Source organism: Salmo trutta, chromosome 35 (genome assembly GCF_901001165.1).
Source record: "Salmo trutta chromosome 35, fSalTru1.1, whole genome shotgun sequence".
Taxonomy (NCBI): Eukaryota; Metazoa; Chordata; class Actinopteri; order Salmoniformes; family Salmonidae; genus Salmo; species Salmo trutta.
The window spans coordinates 28,799,228-28,810,335 of record NC_042991.1 but is presented as its reverse complement, the minus strand read 5'-3'; the positions used below and the strand labels follow the sequence as shown (position 1 = coordinate 28,810,335).

Here is an 11,108-nt window from a genome sequence, read left to right as displayed (position 1 = left end):
AGTGGCGAACTGGAAATGTTTTATCGTCATTGAATACCCATATATACACATAAGATCAAGCTCCCAGCCGCATTCCACTCAGAAATTATTGCACAGTAAGCCACTTTGGGCTTGTCATGGTCACCCCCATAAACCCCTGTATAAAAATAGAACAAGAACATTAACACACCAAACAAGTCTTCATCTTTTCTGACAGGCACCGCCTCGGCCAGCTCGGCCCCAGCCTGCCTGCAACAATAACCGTGAGCCACAGCACAGTGTGAGTCTGAAGAGTCAGTTTCTCTCACTGCTAACCTGCACAGTACATGCTGTTTTTTTTTCTTCAGAAATAGTTAATCTATTTTCCTTTCTTTACATGTTTTTGCTCCTCCATGGTCATGCACGACAGCTTCCCACTGACCGTTTTCTCTCCCCAACACTCTTGTTCCTCCAGGAAGCCAGCCAGTTTCGGAACAGCAGGTATTCTGGGGTGTTTCTCATCGCCGTTGACCCAGAACCTTGGCACTCCTGTGACAGTCCCAGAAGAGCATGACTAGGAGATTCTGAAATAAAGTGATTTCGCTCTCAGAATCAGCCTGTCAAGAGTAGCCCGTAGAGTGAGTGGGATGTCCTCCTAAACCAGGAATGGCAGGTGTCCTCCTAAACCATGGTCTCCACCCCGATGAGCTTTGGCGTGAGGATGCGCGGTGTGATGCCGTTGTTCAGGTCCTCCTCGAACTCCAGCAGTTGGCCCATGAAGTTGAGGTTGGGGGAGATGATGGGCCGCCGGGTCTTGACGAACTTGTAAGCGTCCGTCATGGTCATCCAGGTGTGCTTCATCAGGTAGGCAATGACGATGGTGGCTGAGCGAGACACGCCTGCCTGGCAGTGGATCAAGAGGCCCATGTCCGCTTGCCGTGCTTCCTCTGAAGAGAGAGTAGAGAGAGGAGCATTTTTGTCTCTTTAAAATGGGGCTCAAATTAAACATTGGACAAAATAGACTTTAACAACAACAGAGGAGCATTTTCATCTCGTCAGAATAGAACTCGTCATGGTAACATAAAACATGACTTCAACAACATCACATTCATGTTTTAGTCATGTAACTAATGTCATATTTTTCACTGCAGTCCGCTCACTCAAAACCTACACTGTGCAATACTGTATACTAATGGTAGTGTTAACAAATCCATAATTTCTAAGGTCAGACAACCTGCACAGCCTCTGATCGATAAAAGCAAGCCATTTGAATATGTATCAACCAAGCTAAATCACCGGCTAACTCCAATCCTAATGTGGCTTGAAAGAACATTATAAAACAGAATCGATTCAATGAGAAATGAGATCCCACCGCTGCCACAGACTGCAACCTCTGCCCCTGCCCTCCCGTATACACTTCCACTGTACATACCACCATGCAATGACTAGACTTAGCTAACTTTTCCTGCGTACCGATGAATTCAAACGCCTCCTCAAAGTACTGCCTCAAGTTCTGCTTGTTGCTGTCGGTGGCTGGCAGCCGCTTGTAGCTGAACAGGCCTGTGTCGTAGTGGTAGAGCGGCAGGTGGGTGGTGACGTTGAGCACAAAGCCGATGTTGTAGCGCTGTAGCCTGTGGGCGTCCTGCGCGTCGTGCTCGTTGCCCAGGTACAGGAAGGGCAGGATGGGCGTCAGCTCGGCGTCCTCGATGTCCGGCGTGGAGGGCAGGGACATGGAGTGAGGTAGTGCCCCCGTGTGGCCGGAGGCCCCGCTGACGCCTATGCCTGCGTCCAGGCTCTCGTGGAGGTGGAGGGAGTGGTCACACAGGTTCTGGTGGTTCTGTCTGAAGCAGCTGAGGCCCCCTGGGTAAACAACAGAAAACAACAGGATGAGTCAGTGGAAAACAAATACGTTTATATCCTGTGACACTTAAGTTAACATCTGCAGGTATAATGCCTTATCCTTTATTACGATGGCAGGTCACGACTGGTAGTTGGGGAGTTTTGACTAGAACAAGTCTGCTACGTGTCTATTGGAGGAAAGTATTACTATATTGAACTATCAAACAACAAATCATGTCCATCCAAATTGTCTCTAGCTAATATTCTGTTGTTATTCCTTCTTTCTGGCTCATCTCTCCTCCTACTTTAAAAAAAAGAGGGACAATGACATTTTGCATATTAATCTGATAGGGTGGCAAAATAGGTGACCATATTATCATAGCATAGACTTTCATGGCCTGATGTCAAACACTGAGACACTCCAAGCCCCCAACCAACCATTCAAGCCATATCATTTGTTTGCCATTTGAATTTTCCGTTTGAATTGGATATCACATCAGTTTGTAGGGAGGGCTTTGCACTTTATCTGTTTCTCTGTCGGGCTAGATCACATAAAGTCCTGTTCATCTGTTTCTGTCTGTAGGACTAGATCACCTAAAGTCCTGTTCATCTGTTTCTGTCTGTAGGACTAGATCACCTAAAGTCCTGTTCATCTGTTTCTGTCTGTAGGACCAGATCACCTAAAGTCCTGTTCATCTGTTTCTGTCTGTAGGACTAGATCACCTAAAGTCCTGTTCATCTGTTTCTGTCTGTAGGACTAGATCACCTAAAGTCCTGTTCATCTGTTTCTGTCTGTAGGACCAGATCACCTAAAGTCCTGTTCATCTGTTTCTGTCTGTAGGACCAGATCACCTAAAGTCCTGTTCATCTGTTTCTGTCTGTAGGACCAGATCACCTAAAGTCCTGTTCATCTGTTTCTGTCTGTAGGACTAGATCACCTAAAGTCCTGTTCATCTGTTTCTGTCTGTAGGACCAGATCACCTAAAGTCCTGTTCATCTGTTTCTGTCTGTAGGACCAGATCACCTAAAGTCCTGTTCATCTGTTTCTGTCTGTAGGACCAGATCACCTAAAGTCCTGTTCATCTGTTTCTGTCTGTAGGACCAGATCACCTAAAGTCCTGTTCATCTGTTTCTGTCTGTAGGACCAGATCACCTAAAGTCCTGTTCATCTGTTTCTGTCTGTAGGACCAGATCACCTAAAGTCCTGTTCATCTGTTTCTGTCTGTAGGACTAGATCACCTAAAGTCCTGTTCATCTGTTTCTGTCTGTAGGACTAGATCACCTAAAGTCCTGTTCATCTGTTTCTGTCTGTAGGACCAGATCACCTAAAGTCCTGTTCATCTGTTTCTGTCTGTAGGACCAGATCACCTAAAGTCCTGTTCATCTGTTTCTGTCTGTAGGACCAGATCACCTAAAGTCCTGTTCATCTGTTTCTGTCTGTAGGACCAGATCACCTAAAGTCCTGTTCATCTGTTTCTGTCTGTAGGACTAGATCACCTAAAGTCCTGTTCATCTGTTTCTGTCTGTAGGACTAGATCACCTAAAGTCCTGTTCATCTGTTTCTGTCTGTAGGACCAGATCACCTAAAGTCCTGTTCATCTGTTTCTGTCTGTAGGACCAGATCACCTAAAGTCCTGTTCATCTGTTTCTGTCTGTAGGACTAGATCACCTAAAGTCCTGTTCATCTGTTTCTGTCTGTAGGACTAGATCACCTAAAGTCCTGTTCATCTGTTTCTGTCTGTAGGACCAGATCACCTAAAGTCCTGTTCATCTGTTTCTGTCTGTAGGACCAGATCACCTAAAGTCCTGTTCATCTGTTTCTGTCTGTAGGACCAGATCACCTAAAGTCCTGTTCATCTGTTTCTGTCTGTAGGACTAGATCACCTAAAGTCCTGTTCATCTGTTTCTGTCTGTAGGACCAGATCACCTAAAGTCCTGTTCATCTGTTTCTGTCTGTAAGACCAGATCACATAAAGTCCTGGAGGTAATGTCATATTTCTGATAATTTAAAGAGTGAGGGAAACATTCAAAATGTCCCCAAGACAATCGACACAGCGTTCTTTCTGAAAAATAGCTATCATCACTCTCCTCAGCGCCAAAGATGGCGGCCAAATAAAGATGATAAATGTTGAACATGTGTCTCGCTGGACATCTGCACTCCTTCAAATAACCCCTGTAACATAACGTTAACACACACAGGGCCTGAGAGGGAGGCAAATACTGTCAGTTACTGTCAGTTTAGTAGGGGGGGGGGCTTTGCACCTGTTGTCATGACGCCATTGACACCCTGGAAGGGGCGAGGGGGGGATGCATTGAGGCCTGACATAGAGTATCAGTTCATGTATTGTTTGCATTACAAGATCTACAAGAGCTGACATCATGCCAAGTGAGGTGATCACATGGCCTCACCGGCTTCACCATGGAAACGGGGCAGTTGGGGATCTCCTATCAACTGTCGACTAGGGAGGATGTTGTAAATCATAACAGGGTCATAAAACCAGTCTAACTAATAGGGCCACACCAAACAAACAAATTCAACTGCTATGTTTCTCTAAAACATCTCTCTCACACTCCCTCCAAGGGGATGTCGTTATAATAATTAACCAACAGTAAATAATGGAATGAGAGTCTCTTCACACAAGCCCCAAAGGCGTTGAACTTTACTACAGTTGAATAAACCATAGTGACCACCACAACATAGTTATGATATTACTAAGTGTGTGTGTGTGTGTGTGTGTGTGTGTGTGTGTGTGTGTGTGTGTGTGTGTGTGTGTGTGTGTGTGTGTGTGTGTGTGTGTGTGTGTGTGTGTGTGTGTGTGTGTGTGTGTGTGTGCACGTGCATGTGCTTTGTGAGGCAAGATTTAGCTAATCATGCATTAAATATCTTTCTCTTTTTTTCGATTTTTCAACAAACTAACAGATTTGAGTGTTCACCCAAAATACAGCTCATCTTTGAAAAAATCAAAATGGTCTTCTAATGCACATATTCAAGCGATGCCTTTCTTGTGATGCACTCAATTGGTAAATGGCTTCTTTTGAAAGGCGAGAGTGAGAACGAAAGAATCTTCCGGCACATTGTGGAGAGAGATGAGATCTGTGAAGTGTGACCGGCTGTCATTATCTTTCGACTATCTCACAGAGGAAAGCACCTTTAAGTGTCTCTTTCACTTTCAGAAGCCGCCAGCACTGTTCCTCACTCATAAATGACCACTTCCCGGAAGCGGAATGCTTTTCTTACTCCGTTTCCACTTTCTAATGCTATCCGTCAACCGTAAGGTCCACAGTCTTATATCAATAATGATGTTTGCTTGTGACATGTTTGTCAGCTACAGTATATAACTAATTCCTACAATCAGGTCTGGGTCACTGGGAAAAAGGCCAGTCAGGACTAGAAATGTCTGCTTCTGGAGAAAGCCAATGTTTAACCACATGTCCTTAATGTACATTTTAACTAACATTTGGTATCCCTCCTTAATGGGAATATTAAATACCATTTGTACATTTCACAAACAATTCTTATGAAATCAAAATACTACTGTAAGCCAAAAAAAATATATCACATATGTTTCATGGTCTGTGTATTTCTGGCTTTGTGATCAAGTTAATTTTGATTGCAGGGTTATAACTGATTAAAGATGTCCACCGATTCTTGATCCAACGAAACATGATTAAAGTACAAAGTATTAAAAAAAAATACATTTTAAAGAAGAAAATGATGAAAAAACATCTTCTATTTATTTTTATAAACCTCTTCAAAGAGACCAGGCCTGTGTTCCAAATGGCACCCTTTCCCCCTTCAGTGTACTAGTTTTGAGCAGGGTCCATAGCTAGTGCAGTATCCTCCATGATCAATAGTAGAATGAATCATGTCTGGTTATAAATTACACTGATGCTGGGAAACCCATATGACAATTGTTCCTCCACACACACACACACACACACGCACACACGCACACACGCACATACGCACACACACACACACACACACACACACACACAGACAGTGTTCTCTGCTGTACGGTGTCAGCGGTTGAGACCGGGTCGTGGGGCTGAGGGCTCAGCGCTCAGGGCTCAGGGCTGAGGGCTCAGGGTTCAGGGCTGAGGGCTCATGGCTGAGTCGTTTGATTCCTGCAGCACCAGATGCCTGGATTTCATGAGAATTAAAAAAAAGACCAAGACATTCTGTTCTGCTCTGCTGTAGCCCGCTCTCTGTTTCCTCACCGCAGCAGACAGAGATGGACGCAGAGGGAAGGGGAAGTAGGAAGGGAGGGGGAAGGAGGAGGGGAGAGGGAAGGAGGAAGGAAGGGGGAAGGAGGAAGGGAGGGGGAAGGAGGAAGGGAGGGGGAAGGAGGAAGGAAGGGGGAAGGAGGAAGGGAGGGGGAAGGAGGAAGGAATGGGGAAGGAGGAAGGGAGGGGGAAGGAGGAAGGGAGGGGGAAGAAGGAAGGGAGGAAGCTCCTCTGGAGAGGAGAGGAGAGGAGAGGAGAAGAGAGGAGAGGAGAGGAGAGGAGAGGAGAGGAGAGGAGAGGAGAGGAGAGGAGAGGAGGAGAGAAGAGAAGAGGAGAGAAGAGGAGAGGAGAGGATGGCATCAAGGTGCTACAGTATGACCTCCCTGAAAGACCGCGTCTGCGAGGCAGACGGCAGACACACAGGGGCTGCTGCCTCAACAGGGCTCCGTATTTACTAAGAGCTGCCTCCCAGCCTCTGCAAAACAGCCAAAGCATGTTACATACCCTGACAGGACTGAAGCTGCCCAACAAATTATGTGTGTGTGTGTGTTTTGTGTGTGTGTGTGTGTGTGTGTGTGTGTGTGTGTGTGTGTGTGTGTGTGTGTGTGTGTGTGTGTGTGTGTGTGTGTGTGTGTGTGTGTGTGTGTGTGTGTGTGTCTGAGTGGTATATGCGTGCATGCGAATCATCAGGGTGTGAAGGATAAGGGTCAGCTGATACTGTTGGAATCAGATTTACATACAGTATATACTGTAGTTTATAGATGGGTAGTACACAGTAAATGACAGTATGAGTTACTAAGTAAGAAGCTTACACACAATGGAGGCACAACAAAACGGCCTTACATTTACTTTACACCTAACATGAGCCTATTCCTCAGGGACATACATACATTCAATAGCAAAAATCACCATTGCACCTCTACCAACTTCATTGCCTATTGCCACCTTCCTCTTCACAACAGAAGTATACAGACAGGCTAGTCTCTGAAAAATGAATTGGACAGACCAACTTACAGCTACATAAACCAATCTCTCTCATCCTCTCAGAGACAAACCAGAGCTCTAAAAAAAATGTGCTCTTTAATCAAAACAGTCCTGTGGCTTTCTATATTAGAGACCTCATCTTCCCTCATCCTTCAACTAATCCAGTTAAAGACTTCATCCTCTTCCCTAATCCTTCAACCATTCCAGATAACATCCCAGGTGTTTCTACTTTGACTCGTTGAAGCTTAAACACAACCTCCAGAGAACCTCCAGAGAACCTCAAGAGAACCCCGCTGTTATGGTCTAAAAGGCCAAACTGATCCTAGATCAGCACTGCTACACTACCTACTGTGAGATCTTGAAAAGATGGGATCTTTTAATGTTGACTGTACTACATTGACTGTATTTTACCAATCTTTTATTGAGAGTAATTTTACTTTGTGTGTTGTTTGCTGGTTTGGCAATGCCACCGTCAGCCAGAAAAGTGTGCTTACAAGGATTATCACCACAGCAAGCAATGTACTTGGAGTCAAACAGACAGGCTTGGATGAGGTCTTTAAGGTCAGGGCCCTCAGCAAGGCACACAAAATCATTTTAGACCCAGAACACCCCCTGTACCCAGACTTTGAACTACTCCCCTCTGGGCGCAGGTATAGGGCACCCCTCAGCAGGAATAACAGAACTAGACAATAACTTGTCCCAGGTGTGAAATCCCTCCTAAACAGCTCGGGCTAATGTTCCTGTCCACCCAGTAAGGCCAGCAGGCTCTTTTTATTAGTATGTAACTGTTATGAATTTTGCATTGTCAATTTGTTTTCTACTGTATTTAAATGCCACTTTAAACGTGTACATGATACTGCAACAAAATGTCCCCATGAGGACAATAAAGTCAGTAAAGTAAAAATGCTGTGAATACGAGCCCAGAACTTCGCCCTACCTTTGAGAACGATGGGGTCCTTTCCCTCCCTCTTCAGCGAATCCAGGACCACATGAAGGGGCTGTGAGGAGGTCACCCTCTGGGGATCCATTGTACTCTCGTCGTACACCACAATCTCTTTGGAGAAGATGCCCTTAACGGAGTCCTTGCCGGAGGACTCACGGCACGAGAGCAGGTCCAGCACGGTGATCTTGCCCTGCTGCAGCCGTCGCCGGCTGATCTTGTCCGAACAGTTGATGTGCACCGCACCCTGGATGTGGCTCTTGTTGTAGTCCATGAAGGGCCGGCAGTCGATGATGACCGGTACCGGCCCGACCGGGTGGCCCATGGGGCACCTGGCCATCCGCTTGGCCAGCTCATTGGGGTGGATGACCCGGACAGTGGACCCTAGAGCCTTGGTTGGGCCAGAGGTGAGACTAGGGTCGCTGAAGGCCTCATGGTGTATCATGCCCATGCCCGTGACTATGGGGTTGGAGGAGGCGGGTCCAGCATAGCTGAGGTTGGGGCTGCTGGCGCTCACCTGGCTGACGTGGCTCTGCTGCTGGCGCTGGTTATGCTGGCTGTCCTTCTCGTAGGTGGTGACCGAGCAGCAGCTGGCACTGGTGCATCCACACGACAGGGAGCGCGTGGAGCCGTTAGATGAGGGCATATAAGTGAGGTTGGTCGCCCGGATCTTCACCACCGTTGTGCTGATGACGGTCGTCTTGCTGACAGGGCTGGTGACAGTAGTGTCCAGGTAGCTGGTGTCCAGGTAGCTGGTGTCCAGGTAGCTGGTGTCCAGGCGCAGTCGGAGTTCCTGAGGTCGGATCGGCCTTGGCAGCGCCACCACAATTCTGTCGTCAAGGGGAGATGGAGGCATGTGGAGGCTGAGGGTCGGGACGTCTACGGAGAACTACAGGAAGCCAGTCTGGAGAAATATGGAAAGAACAGATCAGGGGCCGTATGTATTAAGTGTCTCAGAGTCGGAGTGCTGATCTAGGATCTGGTCCCCCCCCCTGTCCATGTAATCTTATTCATCGTGATCTAAAAGGCTAAACTGATCCTAAATCAGCGCTCCTACTCTGAGATGCTTTATGAATATGGGCCCAGATCAGGATTGTGAATGGACTCAGTGGAAAAAAGCATCTGTATAGACTCAATAATAAGCACAGCATGTAACGCATAGCATGGAGGTTGGTTGATGACCAATGTCATTGACTCTCTCAGGGGACAATGAATGAGATAGGCTACAGGTACTTATCTGTTTAATCATACATTTATAGTACTAAACGGCTACACAGTAACCAAATACAGTATCTATCTACTTAAAGGTCTGCAAGGCAACTGCCACAGTTGGTGGGAATAACCAGGTAAACGAGAGAGACTACTGCCCATTTAGTAAGGGTGGGTATTAACCATAGAGTGTATTATATCAACTCAGAAAATGTGTCCCATGAAAATGCATGACCAAATAATATAATCATCACAAATATGTGCAGGTAATTTAACAGCCCAAATGTTTGGGCTTCGCAGCTAGGCTACTGTCAATTTCACAGTGCAGTACAATAAGCCTTTGAATTTCGTGTGACAAAAAGACTGATGAATACTGCATCAACGTGTAGGGCTACACCGCAGTTTGGTCTCTCTCTCTCTCTCCAAATCACATCTGGAACAGTCATGGGGTGCGGGAAAAGCTGCTTAAATTTAATCAAACGTTGCAATAAAGATGTAATAAACCATGTCCTCACATCAAAAGACGCCCATGGTGGCGTCCTCTGACCCGCGCATGCAGTATCCAGCTGTTTCAACTAGCTGGTAAGGTCAAAAGAAATCACAGGGTGTACATACATTCATTGACGAGACCGGCATAAGGACGTGCTGAGAATAAAGTATCGAGGGTTTCGGCAGTACAGACACGGTTTGTAAATGTCATTTCACTTCAAATACGCCGCGGTGGCATAAACGTATCTCACGTAGTAAAACATTGTATAATTTGTAGTGTAATTCTAGTCTTGATCATTTTGGCAACAGCCGGTTCCAGGTATATTTGTTCACAGTGATACTGAAGAGCCAACAGTTTATCATCTGTCAGAGGTTTACATGAACGAAATTAGTTCATGCAACGATCTGAAGGCTTCATGATATCGAATATATAATTTCATGTTAAATTCCCATAATCTGACATCGTTCATATTTCGCACTGTTATGACGTGAAATGTCTGAGTATGGCATGTTCATGTTGATTAACGTCAGCGCGGTGGCCGTTTCATTTCTATACAACTTGTAAACTATACTATAGACTTTGAAGTGTCGCCTATTAAAGGATTTTTAAAAGTGTACTTACATTTTTGTAAAACAATATTTTGTGCGCTCCGGGTGAATGTAGAATGATTTTATTTGCGCTCAACGTTGACTCCATTCAGCCTGTCCCAGTGCCGAGGATCCGCAACATTTTTACTTTTAGCCTGGTCCTCAGTAATAATATACAAGGGGTCAGCCAACCTAGTGAAGTAGCACTTTAGGATTGACACGGGTATGAGCCAATACACGAGTTCATTAATATTAAATTCATTCGTTTTGTACAGTGAGAGCGCAGCAAGAGCCAACCCGGTGGTGGGTGGGAGTTCAGATGCGGGTGTTAAATCAGCTCTCTGAGGATAGGGCTGTCGAATGAACAATGCTTACAGTCCCATGTATTAGGGTAGGGTGATGTCACTGGCAACCAATCAAAAGGCCGATACTAGGCAGAGCGAAGCAAGCGTAGACTGAATACTCCATGCTCTGATGAGAAGTTCGTTCATCCTTGGTTTCGTGCCCCGCGCCGTCTTTAATGCGTTATTCTCCGCCTATTGATGCAGAAAATGCAGTCGTAATGACGGTAGTAGTTGCATGCAATGAATTGTTTAATAATGGTGCATGGTATTGTTTTATCAGGGGGAAACTTATGTATTGTGATTAATATGATATTACAATTGTATAATGCATGATATTACAATATTATATGAGGTTAACCACAGGGGCCTTCAATCAGCCCATTGGTGACACATTCTCATTGGAATTGACAAATTGCTCATTGAGGGGTGTATCATGGATAATTATAGTCATTTTAGGTCCTGCTCCAGAATAGCCATGCCTGGGTTCTCACCAATGATTTATATATACACTAGATGACGAATAAGGTGTG

General features: G+C 45.6%; 1 protein-coding gene across 1 annotated transcript; it reads right to left on the bottom strand.

The window, feature by feature from the left end:
- Positions 1-311: 311 nt before the first annotated feature.
- On the bottom strand, positions 312-10,466 carry LOC115175002 (dual specificity protein phosphatase 10). Its single transcript, XM_029734112.1, has 4 exons — positions 10,269-10,466; positions 7,946-8,852; positions 1,432-1,818; positions 312-905 (listed from the first exon to the last, which is right to left on the bottom strand). Exons 2-4 carry the CDS (start codon positions 8,802-8,804, stop codon positions 640-642), a joined length of 1,512 nt encoding a protein of 503 aa, XP_029589972.1. The 5' UTR covers positions 8,805-8,852; positions 10,269-10,466; the 3' UTR covers positions 312-639.
- Positions 10,467-11,108: the final 642 nt, after the last annotated feature.